Below are 24,064 nucleotides of genomic sequence, written 5' to 3' on the forward strand. Positions count from 1 at the left end.
AGTAGCCCCTGCTTGCCACAACTAAAGAAAGCCCATGCAGAGCAACAAAGACCCAATGCAGCCAAAAATAAATAAATAAAAAATAATAATGAAATAAAAAAAATTGGGTTGTAAGAAAAACAAAAACAAAAAACACAAAGGGAGCACTGCTACAAGCAAGGACTACCCCAGACATCTGCAGGTACAGTCACCCTGACCATGAATTACATACAAGGATATTTATTGCAGCACCATGTGTTTTGGTAAAATAATGGAAATAACTCAATTATTCATCAATAGATGAATGGTTACATAAAAGTACCATTATCCCTACAACAGAATGTAACACAATGGTTAAAAAGGAGACAACTCTGTAAATATTGATTTCAAGATATGACGTGTAAAAAAGCAAGGCAGACAACAATGAATATGATATACTACTGCTTATGTATTTTTATAGAATATATGCAAATACATGCTTGTATATGAAGACACTGTCTCTGGAAGCTAGCAGATCCAGGTTTGGGGGGCTGTGAAATTTGTACAATTCTGGTGGCCCTTTTTAAAAAAAAAATGTATTTATTTACTTATTTATATTTGGTAGTGCCGGGTCTTAGTCACAGCAGGTGGGCTCCTTAGTTGAGGCATGCAAACTCTTAGTTGCATGCATGTGGGATCCAGTTCCTTGACCAGGGATAGAACGTGGGCCCCCTGCATTGGGAGCGCAGAGTCTTAACCACGGCGCCAGCAGGGAAGTCCTTCTGGTGGCCCTTTTTAAGAAAAAGAATAGAAATGTACAAATTCAAAAGTAGGCCTGGGAAGGCACCGAAGCAAGCAAGGGACTCTGATGCAGAAACATAATTGGCTTCACAGTAAATTGCCTCTATCTGGAAAGATGCAGGAGAAACCAGTAAAAGAGTTTGGCTCCTGAGATGTGAACTGGGTGGCTGCAGGACAGGAAAAAATAGGGGATGTGCCTTTCTCTCTTTGGGATTTTACACATATGTTATCCATTCAATAGGAAGAATTCCTTTGTAAATTAATTGCAGTGTCAAATCAATACATTTCCTAAATAACCAGGACAAACAGTAATTTCTCAGAGAAAGATACATCTCTTTCTTTAGAAACTCCCCTCATTCTCAAGACAAAAAAGAAGATACATACATTTTTTGGTCGAACTAAGGATAATAATGAGAACTGTTGTTTTTTAAACACCAGTAGCTTCTTTCCTTCATAAGAAGTAAAATCTGGATCTTAAAATTGGCCTTACGGTTTTATTTCTCATACACTTTTAATCTTCTTACAGCATCTCCTTCTGAATTTTTACAGCATCTTGTTCTTCTTTCATAGATACTCTAGCTTATCTACAAGGAAGTTTATTATAGTTTATGTGACATTTCCCTCTTCTCTCTGTCTCTGTTTCCTCTGTGTTCTTTTTCACTTTGCTTTTTTTTGCCACAGACAGAGCCTGTAGTTCATAGATCTCTGCCTGTCTTGTCCAGCCACCTGTCCACCTGTCTGTCTGTCCACATATGTATCTGTATATCTCTACTGAAGGGGAAAGGGGGTCCTTCATGTAAAAATCCAAAATACAGTTCTATCAACACCTGTGTACTGGTCAGTCCGAGTGTGGCTGTGAAGCCCCAAGCAAGCCATGGCACAAGGGGCTGGGCCCTTGGTGCCGACTGGGGGCCACACAGCCCCTCCGTGGCCCAGGGGCCCCCTCCCGAGACCAGCCCTGCACCAGGAGGGGTGGGAAAGGGCACAGGCCGGCCCTCCTCCCGGGGCCTCTAAGAGACAGTGGGGTCCCTGGCTTTGGGGGGCTCAGAGCCCATCAGCAGGGAGATGGTGGGGTCCTCAGCATGGTCGTCCTCCTCAGAGAAGCAGGAGCCCTTCCCCAGCTCCAAGAGCACCGGCAGACCACTGCCCCCCACGTCCATGGAGCCCGGGTCCTGCAGGAGCTGCTCCCCGAATCAGGGCTGCTGCTCTCTGCCTCGAGAGGCCTGTGCAGCTCGCAGGCCCAGCTCCTGTCCAGGTCCCGGCAGGCTCCTGTCGGGCACTGTCACCAAGGGGCCGAATAGGTGCAGCAGGACACTGGTGTCCACGCTGAAGCCGTGGCTAGTTGGCCTGGTCTGCAGGTGGCCCAGGTTGGAGTCCATGGCATCCAAGTGGTCCCTGAGCTCAGTCTCCTGGCAGGACTCAGCCACACAGAGAGGAGGAGGGGAAGAGGTGGGCGACCCCAGACGCCTGTGGACCACGAGCCAAATTGTCCAGGCCGGTTCCGCTGAGGCACTTGGAGAGGGGGGCGGGGTCGAGGCGGGTAGGGGTGAGAGGGGGCACTCCCTCCCCCCACAACCTCGCGTGAAGGGTGTGGCCGAGGCCGCAGGTGCAGGCTCTCCTGCAGGATGGAGTCCATGAGGGTGACTGGGGACAGGGGCGTCTCCACCATGGAGGACGGGTGCCCGGGTCCGGCATCCTCTGCCCGGGGGCTCCGAGATGGGCTGGGGGGGCTCCTGCTTGACTCGAACCAAGGGCCTGCTGGACAGGGGCTTCTGGTCGTCTATACTCCTGCCTGGGGAGGCCAAGGGGCTCCTGGGGGCAGCTCCGCGATGTCGGAGATGATGGCTCCGGAGCTTGCAAAAGCATCTGGGGAGCAGAGGCTGCGGCCACCATAGGCCAGGCCGGAGCCGGGTAGGGGCCCGAGCTGCGGATGTGCTCCAGGGAGTGCTGGGCATGGAATAGCTGTTGTTCAGCATCAGTGGGCTCTTTCTCTTCACCCCCAGGATCCGGTTCGACTGCACCAGCGAGGTGAGGAACTGGATCAGCTTGTTGCTGCCAGCGTGCCTCTGCTGCAGGTCGGCCACCTCCCGCCAGAGAGCCTTGCTCTCCTGCACCACGGTCAGCAATTTGGAACCCATGCTCCTCTGCTTCCCCTCCATCCTCTGCACGTCAGTCAGCAGCTTGGTGACACTGTCCTGGGGAGTCTTTATGTCCTTGATCCTCAGGGTGGACACACTGGTCACTTTCCTCTTGACAACAGCTGCTCCTGACCGTGCAGGAAGCACGGGTGCTGGAACTCGGTGTCATCCCTCTCTGGCTTGACCAGGCTGCCCTGCTTAGTGTGGACCACCTTCTGAGAGCCATACATGTTGCGCTGCAGCATGAAGCTGGCCATGCTGCTGTGCTTGGAGGACTTAGGTGGCACCTCCTTGGCGAAAGGGCCTTGGTCGAACACGTGGGCGCTGCTTCTGCTCGGGCTCCAGGACGTCCGTGTCCGGGTCGCTCACGAAGGTCCACAGCTTGGTCAGGAAGGCCTGGACGTTGCTGGGCCCCGTGGTGCCGGGGCCGCGGGCAGATCCATCCCAGGCAAGGCGGGAGGGGCGAGGGAGCGACCGCGAGGAGTGACAGCGGGCTGGGCACCACCGCCCTCCACACACACCCGCCCGAGTGCCCGCTGGCGCCGCCCGCCCGCCTCTTTTTTCACCTTTTGCTTTGATTTTTTAGTTCCTGTCCAAAGTCTCCCTCAAATACAGTATCTGGTGGTCCTGACCTGAACACTCCTATTTAAAAGCGAGCCACCCACAAGCTGGTGGGCCATTCTGGTACCTAGGTGGGAACTAGTGGCCTTGAGTAATTGAGAGAGAACCCAGACTTTTAAAATTTTGAATCATGGGAATTCCCTGGTAGTCCAGTGTTTAGGACCTGGAGCTTTCCTGCATGTTGCACGTTGGGTCCCTCGACGGGGAGATCACACTTGCCACACTGCAGGGCAAAATTGTCAATATCCGTGGGTTTTTTCTCTTTTGTTTTTTTGGCTGTGTTGAGTATTCGTTGCTGCTCAAAGGCTTTCCCTAGTTGTGGGGAGCCTGGGCTACTCTTCCCTGTGGTGCGCAGGTTTCTCAGTGCAGTGGCTTCTCTTGTTGTGGAGCATGGGCTCTAGGCACTTGGACTTTGGTAGTTGCAGCGTGTGGGCTCAGTAGTTGTGGTACAGGGGCTTAGTAGCTTGGAAGCTGAGGCATCTTCCTGGACCAGGGATTGAAGCTGTATCCCCTGCATTGGCAGGCAGATTCTTAACAACTGTACCACGGGGGAAGTTCCTCTATTGTTATTTCTGTTTCCAGGTGCAAGCAGGAGGCTGGTTGCAAATATCTAACCTGGAGCCCACCTATCTCCTGTCTCAGGAAATGTAAACAGGAGGCTACATGTAAGTGTTTGGCCTGAAGCCGATCCTTTTCTCACCCCAAGAAATGTAAACAGGAGGCCAGTTGTAATTGCCTAGCCTGGAGCCCATCTACCTCCTGCCTCACTGACATTAAATATTGGAGCTGTCCAAAGCTTGGTCTTGAACACTCTTCTCACTTTGCTACCCTGGGTGAGCTCATCCTTAAGAACTGGAAATTTTAGCACTCGCCTTCCTGTCTGGACTTCACCAATAATCCTGAAGTTATTTTTGCATACAGCCTTGATTTCTTTGCTCCTTCATCTTTTCCCGGCACTCTTGGCAAAGTCCTAACTCTCTGCCAGCTCTGCCATTGCATTCACGTGGCTGAACACATCTGGAGGGAAAGGAAAACACACACCATGCTGGCTGGTCTCACTTTGAATTTCTGGTAAGTCTCAAGGAGACCTTGTGCTGGCTGACCATCATACTACACGTCCCAAGTCCTGTGGTCTTCACCCTGGAGTGTGCAGACTCCAAGGAATACACAACGACCCTGCAAGGGGCATGAGGGCAGGGCCCATTATGAAGGTATCCATTTTCACATTCTCTGCTTTTGTATATCTTTCCCTAGAACTGAATTACCTGAGAACTTTTGCGCCTATTTTCATTTCTCTCCTCTTTTACCATTGCCCATTTGCCATTCTCCCAAGATGGGGACATGCAAAAACATATGGGTTGCTAAACAAAAGTACAATTTGAAATATTTTTTAGAAAGTAAATGACTCTAATGATTGAGTAATGAATCCTTTAGCAAGTCAGGTGGTTTTCAATTCCTTGCTTTCAACAAAATTAAAGAGAATCTAATTGAGTTGTCAGCTTGAATATCATTAAAATACATTTAATGATGGCTCACGATGCGATTTTTGGCATATAATTCAGAAGGAGTTCAAAGAGTGTCATTGCTGTAATAAAAGTATTTCCATTCCCATTTACTTATTTATGTGAACAAGAACTCTCAGATTTTATTTTGATGAAAAAGAAAAAAAGAAAAAATAGAGAATTGTTACTGAAGGCTGTCTCATTCCAGCTACTGGATTCTTGTGATTCAATAATATGTGAACTGTTACCTAAAGCAAGTGTGCCTGAGGCGCAGTGAGGCCAAACAATACTGAAACGTTGTTGCTGTCAGAGTTTGGGGCAGAGAAAGGTTCATTGCAGGGCCAGACAAGGAGATGCCTGGCTTATGGCTTAAAAAGCCCAAACTCCCCAAAGGCTTTCAAGCAAAGCCTTTTTTTTTTTTTTTTTTTTTACCATACCCTGTGACACATGGGATCTTAGCTCTCCAACCAGTGATTGAACCTATGCCCCATGTGGTGGAAGCAAGAGCAAAGTCTTAACCACTGGACTGCCAGGGAAATCCCAGCAAAGCCCTTTTAAACCCAGGATGAGGGATGGGTGTGGTTAGTTGTTGCAAACTTTGTGTGGGATCCTTTGCTCTTTTTTTTTATTTTTATGAATGTATTTATTTATTTGTTTATTTATTGGCTGCGTTGAGTCTTCATTGCTACACACGGGCTTTCTCTAGTTGCAGAGAGTGGGAGGTGCACTGGTTCCTCATTGTGGTGGCTTCTCTTGTTGCAGAGCACGGGCTCTAGGCCTGCGGGTTTTAGTAGTTGGGGCACATGGGCTCAAATTTGTGGCTCATGGGCTCTAGAGAGCAGGCTCAATAGTTGTGGTGCATGGGCTTAGTTGCTCCAAGACATATGCGGTCTTCTTGGACCAGGGATCGAACCCGTGTCCCCTGCATTGGCAGGTGGATTCTTAACCACTGTGCCACGTAGGAAGTCCAGATCCTTTGTTCTTGAAGCTGTCCATGTAGGTCAGGTCACAGTCAGGTTGCCATGTTCCTCTAAACCAGGTGTCCCTAACCTCCAGACCAGGGACTGGTATGCATCGGAGGCCTGTTAGGAACCGGGCTGCACAGCCGGAGGTGAGCAGCCCAGGAGGTGAGCGGCCCACGAGCGATCGAAGCTTCATCTGCCGCTCCCCATTGCTTCCTATCGCTTGCATCCCTGCCTGAACCCCTGCCCTCCCTAGCCCCATCTGTGGAAAAATTGTCTTCCATGAAACTGGTCCCTGGTGCCAAAAAGCCTGGGGACCACTGCTCTAAACCTCCAACAAGACAAATGTTATTCTCTCTTTAGGTCAGGTCAAGTTCAGGCTATCCTGTATACTTGAAGCTATAGGCAACATTCTTTTACAAAAGGGGCAGGGCCAACATGATTAAGCACAGGCAACAGAGCATAAAGATTAAAGTAAAAGAAACAGGGCTTCCCTGGTGGTGCAGTGGTTAAGAATCCACCTGTCAATGCAGAGGACATGGGTTCGAGCCCTGGTCCGGGAAGATCCCACATACCGAGGAGCAACTAAGCCCGTGCACCACAGCTACTGAGCCTGCACTGTAGAGCCTGTGAGTCACAACGATTGAGCCCACATGCCACAGCTACTGAAGGGTGTGTGCCTAGAGCCTGTGCTCTGCAACAAGAGAAGCCACCGCAACAGTAGCCCCCACTCTCCGCAACTAGAGAAAGCCCTCGAAGCAGCAACGAAGACCCAACACAGCTAATAAAATAAATAAATTGATAAATAAATAAATTGATAAAGTAAAAGGAATGGATCTAATATCAGTCAGATTTGTTCTTCCCTATTACAAAACTAGCTAAAACTCATTAAAAGATTCATTGTGAGTAAAATTTTATATTTATGTTTAATAATATCTATCAAAATGTATAATATATTTACATGATTTTGATCAATTTGCTCTGTTGCTAATAGTTCAATTCAAAAGAAAATTTAAACATTTAGAGTATTATGGTTAAAAGAAATGAAAAAGAACTAGTTTTTTAAAATATATTTTGTTACAGAGAAATATAGAAAGGTCAATACAAGACTTTCACACATAAAATACATTAAGATAAAATTGTGTAGTGGAAGTGAACGAAATATGAATTCAAGGAAAAAGTAAATAATGTAAAATGTCTAACTGTTGATGAAGAGCTTATTCATATTTTTTTAAAGATTTTTTTGATGTGGACCATTTTTTTTAAAGTCTATTGAATTTGTTGCAATATCACTTCTGTTGTATGTTTTTTGGTTTTTTGGCCCCAAGGCATGTGGGATTCTAGCTCTCCGATCAGGGATTGAATGCTCACCCCTTGCATTGGAAAGCAAAGTCTCAACCACTGGACTGCCAGGGTAGTCCTTATTCATATGTTTTGTTTGTTTGTTTTTAACTTTTTAATTAATTAATTAATTGCTTTGGGTCTTCGTTGCTCTACACGGCTTTCTCTAGTTGTAGCGAGTAGGGGCTACTCTTCATTGCGGTGTGTGGGCTTCTCAGTGCTGTGGCTTCTCTTATTGCGGAGCACCAGCTCTAGGCACACCGGTTTCAGTAGTTGTAGCACGTGGGCTCAGTAGTTGTGGTGCATGGGCTTAGTTGCTCTGAGGCATGTGGGATCTTCCTGGACCAGGGACTGGAACCCGTGTCCCCTGCCACCAGGAAAGTCCTTATATGTTTTTTAAAAGGATGATGTTGAATATCAAAAAGCTATGGCATTGGACCTCACTGGTAGTCCAGTGGTTAGGACTCTTCACTTCCACTGCAGCAGGCAAGGGTTCGATCCCTGGTTGGGGAACTAGATCCTGCAGGCTGCTCAGTGTGGCCAAAAAAAAAAAAAAAAGCTATGACATTTAGCTTCTATTGGCTACATTTAAAAGAGTAATATAGTCATTTTAAAATGACAATATTTACCAGATGTTACAATTTTTACATTGTAGTTATTTAAATTTACAAGGAAAGAAATTACATATGAAGTAAAATATATGCAGGAGGTCACATGGTTTCCCAAAATGTTTTTAGGGAACATGCAAACAAAAAAAATGAAGACTGATGAACTAGTCCTGGTGCTACTAGTTCACCCAGGCAAGAAGGGAGTCTGCCTTGAGCCCCACATTTAAGAGGACACCACAGGGACTTCCCTGGTGGTGCAGTAGTTAAGAATCTGCCTGCCAATGCAGGGGACATGGTTTCTATCCCTGCTCCAGGAAGATCCCACTCACTGCTGAGCAACTAAGCCCGTGCACCACAACAACTGAGCCTGCGCTCTAGAGCCTGTGAGCCACAACTAACTGAACTCACACGCTGCCACTACTAAAGCCCGTGAACCTAGAGCCCATGCTCCACAACAAGAGAAGCCACTGCAATGAAAAGCCCACACACTGCAATGAAGTGTAGCCCCCAATCTCTGCAACTAGAGAAAGCTCGTGCACAGCAGTGAAGACCCAACACAGCCAATAAATAAATAAATTTATTTTTAAAAAAAAGAGGACACCACATGTCAACACCCAGAAACAATTTCAAAGGGACATAGTGGTATCTCTGTTACTAGGGATGTGACACTTAGTTCTAGCACAGTGTATTAGTTGTCTCTTGCTGTATAAAAAATTGCCCCCAAACTAGTGCCTCAAAACAGCACATATTATTTCATAATTTCTGTGGGTCAAAAACCTGGGAGAAGCTTAGCTGGATCCTCTGCTTCAGGGTCTCCCACGAAGCTACAACCCAGGTGTTGCCAGTGATCTCATCTGAAGGCTCTGCTGGGGAAAGACCTGCTTCTAAGCTCCCTCCCCGAGTTGTTGGCAGGATTCGGTTCCTTAAAGGTTGTTGGATTGAAGGTATCAGCTTCCTGTTGGCTATTTTCCAGAGGCCACCCTCAGTTTCTTGCCATGTGAGCCTCTCCAAAGTGCTTGCTTCATCAAAGCCAGCAATAGAGGGCCTACAAGACAAAGTCATGACTTTTATTTCTTTATTTCCTTATTTCTTTATGTTTTTTTTGTTTTTGGCTGCGTTGGGCCTTTGTTGCTGTGTGTGGGCTTTCTCTAGTTGCAGTGAGCAGGAGCTACTCTTCGTTGTGGTGCACGGGCTTCTCATTGCTGTGGCTTCTCTTGTTGTGGAGCATGGGCTCTAGGCACGCGAGCTTCAGTAGTTGTGGCACTCAGGCTCAGTAGTTGTGGCACAGGGGCTTAGTCGCTCCATGGCATGTGGGATCTTCCCAGACTAGGGCTTGAACCCGTGTCCCCTGCATTGGCAGGCAGATTCTTAACCACTGCGCCACCAGGGAAGCCCTTATTTGTTTATTTTTGCTTTTGTTTCCCTTGCCTGTGGAGACATATCCAGAAAGATATTGCTACAATCAATGTCAAAGAGCATTCTGTACATGTTTTCCTCCAGGAGTTGTATGGTTTCAGGTCTTACATTCAAGTCTTTAATCCATCTTGAGTTGATTTTTGTGAATGGTGTGAGATAGTGGTCTAGTCTCTCTCTCTCTCTTTCATGTGTGAGGCTGTCCAGTTTTCCCAACATCGTTTATTTAAGAGACTATCCTTTCTCCAATAATGCACATCATTATTTTGTTATTCATCCAATCATATCACGTCCACCAAAAGAATACCTAGATACATGTGATAATAATTAAATATAGTCATTTAGGTATTCTTTCAATCGTGTTGCCTTACACACATTCTTTTGTTGTTATGAAAGTAGACTTGTCAAAGTAAGAGTAAAGAACATACCTAACAGTATATTAGCTTGATGATTAACTTTAAAAAATTTCCACCTATGATATGTGAGCCTCCATTTTTATTCTTGCCCTGGGGCACCTTCTTTTCTCTCCTCAAATCAAGCCCCTCATGCCCAGCTGATGACATTACTTACTAGTTCACTGTAAAACAGGGGCAACAGAAAAGAACCTTTCCCACTTCCCACCTTCTCCTACATTTCTGCCCTTAGATTCTGTCTCCTCCAGGCATCACTAATGTGTCTATCTAGGATCACCCCCTCCACTTGTGCACTGAATCCCAGTCCTTCTCAGTTAAGGGCATCACTCCTACAATTGCATTCCCTGGTCCCTGGCCCTGTCTACTTTGTCATTCCTATCAGGATATAAAAATACCGAAGTATGCCCATTTCAAAAATTCTTCCTCTTGAGCCCACACCTCTTTCTGCGTTATGCTGCAGTTCTCTCCTTCCCTTTATGGCAAAATTCTTTGAAAGGACTGGCTGTACTCTTTTTGTCTTCCTCACCTACTTCTTTGTCTTGAACTTTCTCCACTTCCATCAAGAGGTGTGTTTATAAATTCATAGACATAAAGAACAGACTTGTGGTTGCCAAGGATGGGGGTGTGTGTGGGGGGGAAGGATTGGGAGTTTGGGATTAGCAGATGCAAACTAGTATATATAGGATGGATAAACAACAAGGTCCTACTGTATAGCACAGGGAATTATATTTGATATCCTGTGATAAACCATAATGGAAAAGAATATTTTAAAAAGAATATAGTGAAAAAAAATAAAAAAATAAAAAGAATATAGTGTATAACTGAATCACTTTGCTGTACAGTAGAAATTACCACAACATTGTAAATCAACTGTACTTCAATGAAATAATAAAAAAGGGGGGGTGGGTTTATGAGGTCCCTACCTCCTCCCTGTAAATCTAAACAGGTTTGTTAACTGTCTTGTAACCAATAGAATGCAGCAGAAGTCATGCTGCATGATTTCTGAGGCTAGCTCAGAAAAGACAATGCAGCTCCTGCCTTAAAAATTTCAGCACACCTTTGGAGCTGTGAGTGCCGTGTAAGAATTCTAACTATCTCAAGGTTGCCACGCTGTGAAGAAGCGCAGGCTACATCAAGAGGACACGTGTAGGTGTTCTGGCCAACATCCCCAACAGAGAGCCAGATGACAGCCAGCATCAACTGCCAGACATGTGAGAGAAGATGCCTCCAGATGACCCCAGCTCTCAGCTGTAAATTCACCCTCAGCCTTTCAGTGTCCCCAGATAAGGACCCAGACATCACTGAGCAAAGACAAGCTATCCTTACTGTGTCCTTTCTGACACAGTATTCCATGAACCTAATTAAATGGTTGTTTTACACTAAGTTTTGGGGTGGTATGTTAGGTGGCTATAGTAACTGGAACAGTGTGTGTGTGTGTGTGTGTGTGTGTGTGTAAACATTTTTCCTCTCACACCATATATGTTTACCTATACACATTCATATATTTCCTAGCTCTATCTGCTGAGAAGGCCTAGAAACAATGACATGAAGACATCTGGCACCAAGATCTTGGTTTCCAAATACTATCCTTTGTTCAAAGAAGCCAGAGCCCCTTGAAGAAACGGTTGATCCCTGGGCTAAATCAGGAAAAGTACATATTGAGCCTGGATTACCTCTTGTACCGCCAAGTAAGGAAATGATCAAATAATGTTGAAACATTGCAAAAGGACACAGGAGCTAGCTTGAAGCACATTCTCATTCGCCAGATTTGGGATAATTTTTTTAACCTTACTTTCTGTTTAATTCGTTTTGCCAAGCATACACAGTGGAAACTTTAATCTGACTAATTGTACAGTGTTAGGGCCTAGATGAAGACTCGTAAGACAACTCTAACAAGTTAGAGACAGCTCAGGTGATTGATTGCATTTCTCAGGAAGCATCCCGTTGAGACCACTGGCACCTGCTGCCCCAAGGCTACCTGACCACCTCCGACTCTCTCCAAGGCCAAAGATCAATCAGCTGATAGCAGGCACCAGCTGCTGGTTATTGATAAACTAAACTCTCTCCCTATATAAGAAACCAGCCCCAAGGGAGGGGGCTGGCTCTCCTTAAGGGTCAGCCTCTCTCTCTCTCTCTTGCTCTCTTTCTCGCTTCCCTTTAATAAACTTTCCTCATTATCTGATTGCCTGGCTCGCTCTCTTTTTCTCCACACTCACCTTACATACAGAAAATAGAATTTGTAGTAAATATAACAGGATAGACCCAAGTCCCTGGCAAGCTGGATCTCCATCAACAAGTAACCTAATTCCCTTGTAGATGGCCTCCTGGGAAGTAGGTCCTAGGAGGGAGAGGCACAGACCTGCCAGTCCCCATCAGATTCACAGGCTGCCCTTGGGAAGGAAAAGCACAAAAAGTAGGAGAACTGAACTCACTTGGATCTCTTATCACTACACATGGAAGAGTTGTCTAATTGCTGGCCAAACTCAAGGTTGTCTTCCCAAATCCATAGTCCTTGGGCATCCCACCTGCATCCCTAGGGGATAAGTTTCAAGTTCAGTGGTTCTTAAGCCTCTGCTTCACCAGAACCTGCAACATAAACTTGGGGGTGGGGGTGAAAGCGGGGTGGGGGGGGACCACAAAGTCATAACTGCTGGTGTCACCAGTGCAGAGACTGAGGTCCCAGACTTCAGGACCTTGCTTCAGGAGGAAACAAGAGAGGGTACCAGGTCACCAGCAAAAGAGTCCAGCTGCCCTAAGCCTCAGTACTGTCAACCAATGCCCCAGGATTATGAGGGAGTTCAGCAGTGGCGGCCTGAGGATCCCCCCTAAGCTGGCAGCGGTCTGAGAGTCTAGAAGGCAAAAAGGGAACTCGTTCACATCCTGTGTGTTTTGCGGATGACAGTCACGGCCAGCAGCCAATTCTTCTCGTGGAGTTCTTTGTAGAGCTTGGCCTCGGTGAGACGCAGATGAGGATGTTGCCCTTCATCTCCCTCATCTTCACCTCCATCAGCCCCAGGATGTCCAGCTGCTTGTCCAGCTTGCACAGGAGCGCCTCCTCCGTGGTGCCTGACGACAAGTAGAGTGGTCCCAGCAAGTACCAAGGAAGCCCTTGCCCCTCCCCACCCCACCCCACCGGCTAGGGGCCTCCAGTCCTGCTGTAGCAGGCTCTAGCGCCGATACTGAGGCTGCTGCGGCTGCACCCTCAGAGACCTGCGAACTCCACGTGCATCATCAGGGCCATGGGCTTCCCATCTTCTGTTGTGGGAGTGGAGGGCACCCGGCGGCATGGATCCCGGAGCCTGGCACCACCCAAATTTGGGATAATTTGTGCGTAAAATTAATGATGATAGTAACTGATTACAATTAATTAAATAAAATAGAAATGCATGGGTCCAGGCAATATAAATAAATATGGTAGTAATGGGTTACAAGTCATTGAGTAAAATAGGTCCATGAGTCCATATGATACAAATAAATGAATAAATGAGGGAGAAAGAAATGTTCCTTTATAGTCGATTGTTGACTGAAAACTGAAGAAGAAATGATGGAGTAAAAAAAAAAATCACCATTTAATAAACATCATCATGCTTATTCTGGTGAGAGTCATCAATGGATGCTGAGCCAGATAGGTGGAGATTTGGCGATGTGCCAGATACTTAGGAATTACAAAGGGACAGTTATGGCTTTACAGTGGAGAAACCTGCCAGGTTGGTTTGGCAGCACCAGGAGTGAGATGGTTTCGCCTCCTGCAACTTCTGATGTGATACACGGAGAAGGGCATGTCATTTCTCTCTTGCCCTAACATGCACCTAGGTTTGAGAGACATCTTGCAGAAATGAAAAGCCTGTACTTTTTAAAAGTGATTCATGAAAGAGAAAGACAGAAGAACTGCCCACATTGAAGGACAGTACAGATATGTGACAACCAAATACCGTATGTGACCCTGGACCAGAAAGGACAGAGACATTAATGGAACAGCTGATGAAATCTGAATTATACCTATGAATTAGATAATGGTGTTGATTTCTTGCCATAACAAAGTACCATAAACAGGGTGACTTAAACAATAGAAATTTATTGTCTTACAGTTCTGAAGGCTAAGTCAGAAATCAAAGTGTCAGCAAGGTTGGTTCTCTCTGAGGGCTCTGACAGAAAAGTTGTTCCATGCCTCTCCCCTAGCTTCTGGGGGTTTGCTGGCAATCTTTGCATTCCTTGGCTTGTAGATGCATTAACCCTATCTCCGCCTTCACATTCACATGATGTTCTCATTATATGCTGGTCTGTGTCCAAATTTCCCCTTTCAATAAGGACATCAGTCATATTGGATTAAGGTCCACCCTACTGCAATATAACTGCATTTTATTTTAACCAATTACATCTGCAACAACCCTATTTCCAAATAAGGCCATATTCTGAGGTACTGGGAGTTAGGGCTTCACTATTTGAATTTTGAAGGGACACAATTCAACCTGTAAGAGATGGTTATATTGGGGTTGTGAGAAATAAGCAACTATAGCCAAATGTTGACAAGTGAGGAATCAGGGTGGAAAGGATACCAGAGTTCCCGATACTGTTCTTAAATCTTTTTTGTAAGTTTGAAATTACTTCAAAAATTTTTTTAAATTCAGTGAAGTGCTGAGTTTATGTGTTACACAAGATCTTCATGCTGAAGCTACCATGGGGAAGGAACTATAAGGAGATGATAAAGGTGTTTGGGTGGCCTTATTGCAAACTTTCCTGAGACATAGTGAGGGTATCAGAAATTAATACATTATATTTACACAACACTTCATAATTTACAAAAAATAAATCTTTTTTTGTTTGTTTTTTGGTTTTTTATATATTTATTTATTTATTTATTTATTTTATTGGCTGTGTTGGGTCTTTTTTGCTGTGCACAGGCTTTCTTTTTAGTTGCAGTCAGTGGGGGCTACTCTTTGTTGTGGTGCGCGGGCTCCTCATTGCTGTGGCTTCTCGTTGCTCAGCACGGGTTCTAGGTGCGTGGGCTTCAGTAGTTGCAGCACATGGGCTTAACAGTTGTGGCTCACAGGCTCCAAAGCTCAGGCTCAACAGTTGTGGCGCATGGGCTTAGTTGCTCTGCGGCATGTGGGATCTTCCTGGAGCAGGGATTGAACCTGTGTCCCCTACATTGGCAGGTGGATTCTCAACCACTGCGTCACCTAGGAAGCCCAAAAATCTTATTTTGCTTTTCCCTCATGACAACTTTGTGAGGCAAGACTTTTTCAATTTTATAAAAAAACTAAAGAAAGGTGAGGTGACTTGCCGAGGTCCCATTCACACTGCTATTAAAGGTAAACTGGGACATGTTAAAATTTTTATTTGACCAAAAATGCATTGAAATGGGGCTGGGCCAAACCAGAAGTGGTTATGAGTGCTCCTCAAACCTGAGCCAGAGGAAACACTTAAATGGAAAAAGTGTGGAGGCAGAGAAAGGAAATTATTTAATTGGCTTATAGCTTAGCCTAGTTGGCTGTGTGTGATTGGTTGTCCTTTAGCTTTTTGGGTTTTTCTGTCTTTTGGCTGCAGCGTGCAGGATCTTAGTTCCCCAAACAGGGATCAAACACATAACCCCTGGAGTGGAAGTGCCAAGTCCTAACTCCTGGACCACTAGGGAATTCCCTCCCTTGGCCTGTTGATTATGTGACCTTGAGGTGTTTACAGGCTTAGGTTTTGGCTTGCTTAAGTAGGCCGCCAGGACATTAGAGCCACCTCAAGTCTAATGGCCTCCTGGTTTAATTAACACAGCTAATAAATGCTTAGTTCGGACCCTGATCCAGTTTTTTTTTGACTCATAATGACCTCCTGTGTAGGCAGCAAACGATGAGCTGTCGACTCTAAACAAAACTGTGACATCGTTTGTACCATTTTGGGGTAAACAAGGTCTTCCCAAGAAAATGTCTTCTTAATAAGATCAAAGTAGAGTTTAGAGTAAGAAACCCTAGAGGCTCCAGATATGAGGTCCATTACCTCTTGGGCTGTTTCCTTCGCTGTCCACACTCCATCCCCCAAACACCACTTACGTGGGGCGGGGGAGGGGGGTGGCAGGTCTCCATATGGACTTCGATTTCCCTCACGAACCTTCAGGCCAGTACGTGCGGTACAGGGTCAAGAAAACGCCTTCAATCCGTGCCCCAAGACAGCCTCTTGGACACTTCCCACCGGCAACTCTCAGACCAGGACCGCTCACTCACAAGTTCGCTCTTCCTTATTACTGCCCCATCAGTTAAGTCCCAATCATTCTCCCTTGCCTCGCTGGCTAATCATGGTCTTTCTCATTTTATAAACTCCGCTCGGGCTCCCGCAGTCCAATTACTTATATAACTGGCCTCGAAGTCACAAGGACAGCGTGAGGGGCTTCAGCGCTGCAAGCGCCGGGGCCGCAGCCCTGGGGAAGAACTACGCCTGCGCAGACTGGAGTCGCCGTTGCTCGCGCCGCCCCGCCCCTGCCCCCGCCCCCCTCCACCCCCAGTCCCCACCCCCACTCGCGAAGGGCTTTAGGTGCTTGATTGACAGCGGCTCACTAGCATACTAGGTCCACTTGCTCACTCTTGCCTGTAGGGGCCCAAGACCTTAAGCTTAGAGACCCAGAATGACTCGGGCAATTCCAGCTGGCCTGTCTCTGTTGGGCCTTCAGCTTCCGAAACACAGAATTATAAAATGGTATAGCTGGACAGACTTTAGGAATTATTTAATCCAGACCATTCACATTGCATTGATTTTTCCAAAGGCTCAGAGGCCCTCCTCTCCTTTCCCTCTGTTGGTTGGGGGAATTAGGGTCAAGCTTGGCAGGTGCAGGACTTGCCGACACCACGCCCCTTAATCCTAGCAAGGCTGAGTAAGGGCTTCCATCCCAGCCTCCTTGCTCCAGCCAGCTGTGAGACTGTGGGTTAGGATGGCCGAGGAGGAGGGCGATGTGGATGAGGAGGATGTGTTCCTGGCGTTTGCCCGGCGGCCCTCCCCTCCCAGGGGTCCTCTGCGGCAGGCCATGGACAAGGCCTTCTTTATCTTCCTGGTCCTCATCCTGACACTACTGATGCTGGAGGCTGTTTGTAAGCTGCTCTGGCTGCTACCATGGACAAAGTTTGGGGACTGGCTCCTGAGAACACCTCAGATGGAGGAGGAGCTGGAATTGTGACCACCTTTCTTATAAACGTCCTCTTTCCCTGCCATGGAGGTGAGAGGGGAGACGGGGGAAATGGCACTGTTGGGGGCTTTGGAGGGACACTTGGAGAGCTGAGAGCAGCTGTGTTTAAATTTCTGCACCTATACTCTGGGAAATACTTTTGAAAAAGTTTGTACTCCTCAAGTATTTTTAAGTAAGCATCTAAAATTTTTCATCATATATTAACGTTGTTTCAAGGATGTAACTCCTGACATATAAAAAATATTCATTTTAAAATAAAACAATTAAATCAATTTTTTGCATGTCCAGGGGAATTGAAATAGAGTGACTTCATAGCCACCACCACTCATTTAAAACTATAATTGGGAATCTTTCCTTTTCTTCTTCCATCATTCTCTTTTCTTTTAGAACTCCTATTACCATTCCACTTTCCCACAATTTTGTGTTTTTATACTTGAAAGTCTTTTATTGACCAATTTATCAAACTTTCCTACATAAACATATATATTGAGTGAAAAATATTTTTCTTTCTTGTGACCATAAGACTCTAGTTCTTCAGAAAATTTTCTTCTGGGTTACTACAATTATGTGAGCAGAACTGAATAAACAGCATAAAGATTGTACACACTTTCATAACTGTTAACATTAAAGGTTCATTTTTTTTCCCTCCTTGTTTCGGCTGGTGTGATCTTAGTTCCCCAACCAGGGATCAATACCTGGCACCCTGCTTGGAAACACAGTCCTAACCACTGGACTGCCAGGGAATTCCCTAAAAGTACATTTAAAATGAGAGACAAGGTGGTGCTTATGGTGCTTTGAAAGAAAAAGGCTACATGTCTCTTTATTTAAGACAAGGTAAGGGAATTCCCTGGCAGTCCAGTGGTTAGGACTCCATGCTTTCACTGCTGCGGCCGGGTTTGATCCCTGGTGGGGAACTAAGATCTCAGAAAGCCCTCATGGCACAGCCAAAAACAAACAAAAGGTAAGATTATCCCCAGGAGATTTCATGGTTGAGAACTACAGTATCCTTTTTTTTAAGAGGGAAAAAGTCTATTGTAAAAGAGAAAAGAAAGGAGAAGCTCTACTGCAGGCAGTTCCTGAGGAAAACAAATTTGGGGAAAATTGAGAATCTGGAAATTAAATTCCTTATATCTCCCAAATCCAAGTACCCTTAGGCGAGTCTTCATGTCCCCCAATTTGAAGACTATAGGCTTAGACGACTGGAGAGAAGTCGTGTGGGATTCTTTAATAGAAAGGAGGGTTTGAGGTTCTGGGACTCTGAGGGCTTGGGGATGCAAGGGTCTGTGGGTCCCAGACAGTGGTAAGACGCTCACTATCTGTGGAATTCGCAAGGATGCAGGAAGTGAGAAACTCAGCTATTGGAACCGTGTTAACCTTTCCAGCTTCCCCAGAAGCTCACCTTTGGGCCCAGCTTTGCCTCCACGCGTCCCTGCAGCTTCCCTAAAGCTGGGTTAGGTGGGCGGTGCGGGCGAGGCGGGCGTCAAAGTAGGTTTCTTCTCTCTTCCTTCTATCATCAGCTCTCCCAGAGGAAGAGGAAGAGACGAGACTCGAGGTATTTTACAAGCCTCATTTCGTCTCACAGCTCTCACAGCGGCAATTTGCACAGATTCTCCTCAGAGCCCCCTCCCCACATCGCCCGTCCTCAGGCCCTGGAGCTCCTGGACAAAGCACGGCCTCCTGGTCATCAGCGCCTGCGCCTCGGGAACCCCCTCCAGAAAAGGACGGAGAACCACCTAGATCCCACCTACTTGGTTGGTCGTTAGTTCTGTGGTGGAGCTTGAAAAACAAACCAACAACAATAGCAATAATAATAACACATTTGTGCAACGTGTTGTGCTCATTTGTATGCATGTGCTATGACACCACGATTGGGAGATGTAGGCACCTGCAGGTAGAAGTAGCTTCTGGACAGCTGCAAGGGAGCGCGCAGCCCCTAGAAAGGAATGACAGGAGCAGTCGTTTAAGCCGTGGAAACTGGTACCTGGCAGGTAGGAAAGCAGCACCAGAAGGCTTGTCAATAGCCCAGCGGATGGAAAAGGTTTTATTTCCCCCTTAAAAGATTCCCGCCCTTCTGTGTATCCTTGTGCAGCCTTGGAGGGCCCAATTCCTCAGCTGCCCTGTTCCGTTCCCCCCTCTCCTACTTGGAAAGGTGGCCCAGTCCTCCCGGCACGCGACTCGCCGGCGGTTGGGCAGGGATGCGGGAAGTTTCTGATTGGCGGAGTCGCAGAAGCACCGGGTGAAAAGAGCTTCACTGGCGGCGCGCCCCAATCCGGGTGTAGCCAGTGCCGTACGGCAAAATGACGGTCCCCAGGTATTTGGGACGCCCGGAGCGGACAAATCCGCCCCCTGCAGGTCAACGGGAAGGGAGCCACAGACTACGTGGGTGGCACTGGAGGCGCTCAGGGGGCGGGCCTACTGTCACTTCCGGCCACGGGGTGGGGGACTTATTTCCGTATGACAATATGGCCGCGCCCAGTTGCCAGTAGGCGGAAACTCCGCGGCTTCCGGTCCGGAGTAGGGCCTGCGGTGGGAGGGGGAAGGAAGACGGAGGGAACCATGCGAGGTTCTAAGATCAGCGGCGAGGGTCGCCTTGAGAGACCGTTTCTGAGGTGGGGGCCGGACGGTGCGGGGAGCGAAGGCGGGGGCGGGAATGTCACGGGAGAGGTACTGGGGAGTCCCGAGCGCCGAGTCTAAGGGGCAAGCTGTCGTACCTTCCTTCCTATCCCTGAAGGGGAGTGGGGCGGCCGGGGGCTGAACTGGGGGAGGGGGACTTGGCGGGAAGCTCATCTAGGAGAAGGACTGGACTCAGGGCTGGAATCTGAGAGGAGTCAGGAGAGCTCAGTGCGGGGCTCACGATCGGTTACAGGTCACGGAGAGAATGGGGAAATTTAGGGTGGGGTGAGGGGGGGGACTTCAGGTGAAATATCTCCAACCTAACGCCCTGGTTTGAAGAGACCCATCAGAGGGTAGCATCTGGAGATAATTTAAGTAGGAGAAAGGGGAATGGATTGTTGGGAGGGAACCTCCTTCGCCTTAGAGAGTCTCGGAGTTGGGGTGATCCTTCAGGATGGGGTGAGGGTGTGGATTTGATGTGTGTGAGAGTGAAAGGGGAAAACACGTGAGGTGGTGCCAGCGGGGGTGTGGTATCTGTTGGAGGGAATGTCAGGGAAGTCTGGAGTGCAATTTAAGAGGTCGTCCAGGGGTTGAGAGAAAGAATCAACTTGCCAACTGTGAGAAATAGTGGGGAAATGCAACTGAAAGACCGGATATTGACGTGAGGGGTGGAGCTTGGGGTGGAACTTAAGGTTTTCAGATGGTTTGGGGCTGCCATAGTAAAGGGGCAAAAAAACATCTGGTAGTAATGGTTGCTGAAGATAGGCAGCGAGGACACTGCTGGGCACGGCTGGGTGTTTTGAAACCCAAGAAGACTGGAAAATGTGTGAGATGAAGGGATGGGGTTATGCTGGAGGGGCTCTGTCTGAGGCCCCATCCCCTTCCAGCAGGAATTACGAAATCCCCAACACTTCCTCCCTCCGGGGGATTTGAACCCCCATGGCCACCGCTAACAGCATCATCGTGCTGGATGATGATGACGAAGATGAAGCAGCTGTTCAGCCAGGGCCCTCCCACCCACCCCCCAATCGGGCCTCACCCAGGGCAGAAGCCCCTGGCTCCTCCCAGCCCCATGGGGCCGGAGGAAGCAGTAGTTCGGGCGGCAAGAAATGCTACAAGTTGGAGAATGAGAAGCTGTTTGAAGAGGTGAGCTTTAGGGGAGAAGATTCCTGTACCCCAGGGAGGGGGATGGCTGACTGGCTCTCCCATCCTTTCTTCCCCACTAACCCCACCTTGCCTTGTTTCTCTCAACCCCATCCCTTGTCTCTTCCCCCCTCCCTTTTTCTCCTTAATCTTCCAGTTCCTTGAACTGTGTAAGACACAGACGGCAGACCACCCTGAGGTGGTCCCGTTCCTCTATAACCGGCAGCAGCGGGCCCACTCTCTGTTTTTGGCCTCTGCGGAGTTCTGCAACGTCCTCTCTCGGGTCCTCTCTCGGGCCCAGAGCCGGCCAGCTAAGCTCTATGTCTACATTAATGAGCTCTGCACCATTCTCAAGGCCCACTCAGCCAAGAAGAAGCTGAACCTGGCCCCTGCTGCTACCATATCTAGTGAGCCCTCTGGGAATAACCCTCCCGCAGACCCCACAAATGCTGAGACCACTGCCTCTGAGGCCCCAAGGACCCGTGGTTCCCGGCGGCAGATCCAGCGCTTGGAGCAGCTGTTGGCGCTCTATGTGGCAGAGATCCGGCGGCTGCAGGAAAAGGAGTTGGATCTCTCAGAATTGGATGATCCGGACTCCACTTACCTGCAGGAGGCGAGGTTGAAGCGTAAGCTGATCCGCCTCTTTGGGCGGCTGTGTGAGCTGAAAGACTGCTCTTCACTGACAGGGCGGGTCATAGAGCAGCGCATCCCCTACCGTGGTACCCGCTACCCAGAGGTCAACAGGCGCATTGAGCGGCTCATCAACAAGCCAGGGCCTGATACCTTCCCTGACTATGGAGATGTACTGCGGGCTGTAGAGAAGGCAGCTACTCGGCACAGCCTTGGTCTCCCGCGACAGCAGCTCCAGCTCATGGCTCAGGATGCCTTCCGAGATGTGGGTGTCAGGTTACAGGAGCGTCGCCACCTAGATCTCATCTACAACTTTGGCTGTCACCTCACTGATGACTATAAGCCAGGTAAGCATTAGTGAGATGCTCCTTGGTAACCCTCTTTTGTCAGGTATGTGGTGGAGGAGGCATCTCTCTGGTCCCTTCTTCTAGGGTTCTGGGTGAGTGCACTGACTTTATATCGTCCCACATAGGCATTGATCCCGCACTGTCTGATCCTGCCCTGGCCCGGCGCCTGCGGGAGAACCGGAGCTTGGCTATGAGCCGGCTGGATGAGGTCATCTCCAAGTACGCAATGATGCAAGACAAGAGCGAGGAGGGTGAGAGACAGAAGAGGAGAGCCCGGCTCCCTCAAGCCACCTCTTCCCTCTCTGCAGACCTCTCCAAAGCCTCCTTGGATTCTGGTGAGGTATGGAAGGGAATACACCCTTCAGAGAGACCTTGTCCTTCCCCTGCACCCAGGAGGGAGTCTGTGGTGGCTGATCGTGGCGTGTGCGGAGGAGCACAAGAAGCAGCCCCTCCGGGGCAAGGGATTCCTTAGAGAAACTTCTTTGTCCCCTGCAGGGCCCTAGTGGGATGGCATCTCAGGAGTGCGCTGCCACCTCCAAGGCTGAGACTGACGATGAAGAAGATGAGGAAAGTGAGGAGGAGGAGGGTGAAGAGGAGGAGGAGGGTGAAGAGGAGGAGGAGGGTGAAGAGGAGGAGGAGGAAGAGGAAGATGAGGAGGAGGAAGATGAGGAGGACACAGACTCTGAAGAGGAGGAGGATCTGGAACAGATGCAGGAAGGTCAGGGGGACGATGAAGAGGAGGAGGAGGAGGAGGAGGAGGAAGAGGAGGAAACAGGTATGTCAAGGACACAATCTTCTCATGTGTTGATTCCCTCTACTCTGTTGGGCATGAGCCCCCTGTTCGAGATCCTTCCCTTCCTCCTCTTACTCCTGGTGTCCTCTTAGCAGTTTTCTTTCCCCTGGTTCTTTTGCTACCCTTCCCCTCTTTTCTTCTTTTCCAGGGAAGGATGGAGATAAGAGCCCCATGTCCCCACTGCAGATCTGCACTGAAAAGAACCTGGAACCTTGCAAAGGGATCAGCGGGTCTTCAGGGAAGCAGCAAAACAAAGGACTCACAGAGTCACCATCTTCACTGGCAGAAGAGCCCCGAGCCCCCTCCAGCATAGTTGCTGAAAGCAGTGGAGAGCACATCGAGGAGTTGCCGCTGGAGGAAGAGAGCCCTATGTCTCAGCTCTTCGAGCTAGAGATTGAAGCCTTGCCCCTGGATACTACCCCTTCCCCTGAGGAGAGGGACGTTTCCTCTTCCAGGAAGCAATCAGAGGACCCCCTAACCACTGTCTTGGAGAATGGAGCAGCCACGGTCACCTCCACTTCCTTCAACGGAGGCGTCTCTCCGCACACTTGGGGAGATTCCAGTCCCCCCCGCAAGAAGTCTCGGAAGGAGAAGCAAACAGAAGCTGGGCCATTAGGAAACAGGTAACAGCAACAAGGAGGAGAAAGAGGGAAGCCAAGGAGGGACTGCGGGGGCCTTCTGAGACGAATATTGTGGAATGGAGTCTGCAGGGAGAAACTGGACACTCCCCTTGCAACCTCAGGCTCTGCATACCCCTCCACCCACGTATGTTTCTGTCTCTAGCCATGTGGAAAGGCAAGGAGCAGTGCCTGAGAAGAACGAGAAGACACATACCCTGCCCAGCCCGCCTTCTCCCTTGGCTTCCATGGCTCCAGTTGCCGATTCCTCCACGCGGGTGGATTCTCCTAGCCATGGCCTGGTGACCAGCTCCCTCTGTAGCCCATTTACAGCCCAGTTGTCCCACACCCCACAGTCACAATCCTCCAGGCCTGGTACTTGTAAGGTAAGAGGGGGAGGCTGTGTTTCCTGACTTCATTGTCTTTCATTATTCAGTTTTGGGTTCTCTGTCTGAATGTTCCACTCATCACCTCCTCTCTCTCTCTTTTTTCCCACCCCAATTTTTGATCTCTGATAAGTCAGCTTCTCTTCCACTGTATTCCAGACCTCTCTGACTCTTTGTCTTTCACACCCCTGCAGATGAGCGTGGCCACACAGTGCGATCCAGAGGAGATCATCGTGCTCTCAGACTCTGATTAACTGCCTCCCCCTCCTCCCTGCCTTCAAAACGTTTTGGGATAGTATTTGGAGGATGGTGGGAAGCAGACAACTGAGGAAGGGATGGACTGAGCTAATCGCCTTTTGGTGGTTTCTTTTAAAAAAAAAAGCTTAAGTTTTACACAGAAACATTAATAAACAAGTTCTTTTCTTATTGTATCCCTGTCTTTTCCTTGTCCTGCTCTCACCAGCTGGTGATTGGCACCAGCTGTTCTGTGGCTCAGGGTTAGCCGTGCCCCCGGGATAGCCCTGGATCTGTCCTTTCCAGTTGCCTTCTGCACGCCTCTCTTGGAGTTTTCCTCGCCCTCAGGCCTTCTCCGTGCCTCTGCCAGACGCTAAAA

At 48.3% G+C, this 24,064-nt stretch overlaps 2 protein-coding genes and 1 pseudogene across 4 annotated transcripts; 2 read left to right on the forward strand and 1 right to left on the reverse strand.

The window, feature by feature from the left end:
- Nucleotides 1–1,769: 1,769 nt before the first annotated feature.
- LOC130831263 (heat shock factor protein 1-like) lies at nucleotides 1,770–3,340 on the reverse strand (annotated as a pseudogene).
- A 13,330-nt stretch (nucleotides 3,341–16,670) lies between these two features.
- SMIM40 (small integral membrane protein 40) lies at nucleotides 16,671–16,932 on the forward strand. Its single transcript, XM_057699227.1, has one exon. It carries the CDS (start codon nucleotides 16,671–16,673, stop codon nucleotides 16,911–16,913), a length of 243 nt encoding a protein of 80 aa, XP_057555210.1. The 3' UTR covers nucleotides 16,914–16,932.
- A 2,501-nt stretch (nucleotides 16,933–19,433) lies between these two features.
- Nucleotides 19,434–23,876, forward strand: DAXX (death domain associated protein). 3 transcript variants are annotated; one of them, XM_057699187.1, is made up of 8 exons: nucleotides 19,434–19,531; nucleotides 20,426–20,681; nucleotides 20,836–21,655; nucleotides 21,781–21,995; nucleotides 22,151–22,430; nucleotides 22,597–23,071; nucleotides 23,232–23,451; nucleotides 23,646–23,876. In XM_057699187.1, the coding sequence occupies exons 2-8, from the start codon at nucleotides 20,475–20,477 to the stop codon at nucleotides 23,703–23,705; spliced, it is 2,277 nt and encodes a 758-aa protein (XP_057555170.1). In that variant the 5' UTR covers nucleotides 19,434–19,531; nucleotides 20,426–20,474; the 3' UTR covers nucleotides 23,706–23,876. The 3 variants fall into 3 exon arrangements, with proteins under 3 accessions (XP_057555170.1, XP_057555168.1, XP_057555171.1); XM_057699185.1 differs by having other exon boundaries at nucleotides 19,438–19,531; nucleotides 20,423–20,681; XM_057699188.1 differs by having other exon boundaries at nucleotides 19,438–19,531; nucleotides 20,423–20,681; nucleotides 22,151–22,373.
- The last annotated feature ends 188 nt before the right edge of the window (nucleotides 23,877–24,064 follow it).

The sequence above is a fragment of the Hippopotamus amphibius genome, chromosome 11 (genome assembly GCF_030028045.1).
Source record: "Hippopotamus amphibius kiboko isolate mHipAmp2 chromosome 11, mHipAmp2.hap2, whole genome shotgun sequence".
Taxonomy (NCBI): Eukaryota; Metazoa; Chordata; class Mammalia; order Artiodactyla; family Hippopotamidae; genus Hippopotamus; species Hippopotamus amphibius.

Coding starts and splice junctions, on each gene's coding strand:
- DAXX (XM_057699187.1), top strand. CDS start 20,475: ATGGCCACCGCTAACAGCATCATCGTGCTGGATGATGATGACGAAGAT. Junction 20,682..20,835: donor ATGAGAAGCTGTTTGAAGAG/GTGAGCTTTAGG, acceptor TTAATCTTCCAG/TTCCTTGAACTGTGTAAGAC. Junction 22,431..22,596: donor GGAGGAAGAGGAGGAAACAG/GTATGTCAAGGA, acceptor CTTCTTTTCCAG/GGAAGGATGGAGATAAGAGC.
- SMIM40 (XM_057699227.1), top strand. CDS start 16,671: ATGGCCGAGGAGGAGGGCGATGTGGATGAGGAGGATGTGTTCCTGGCG.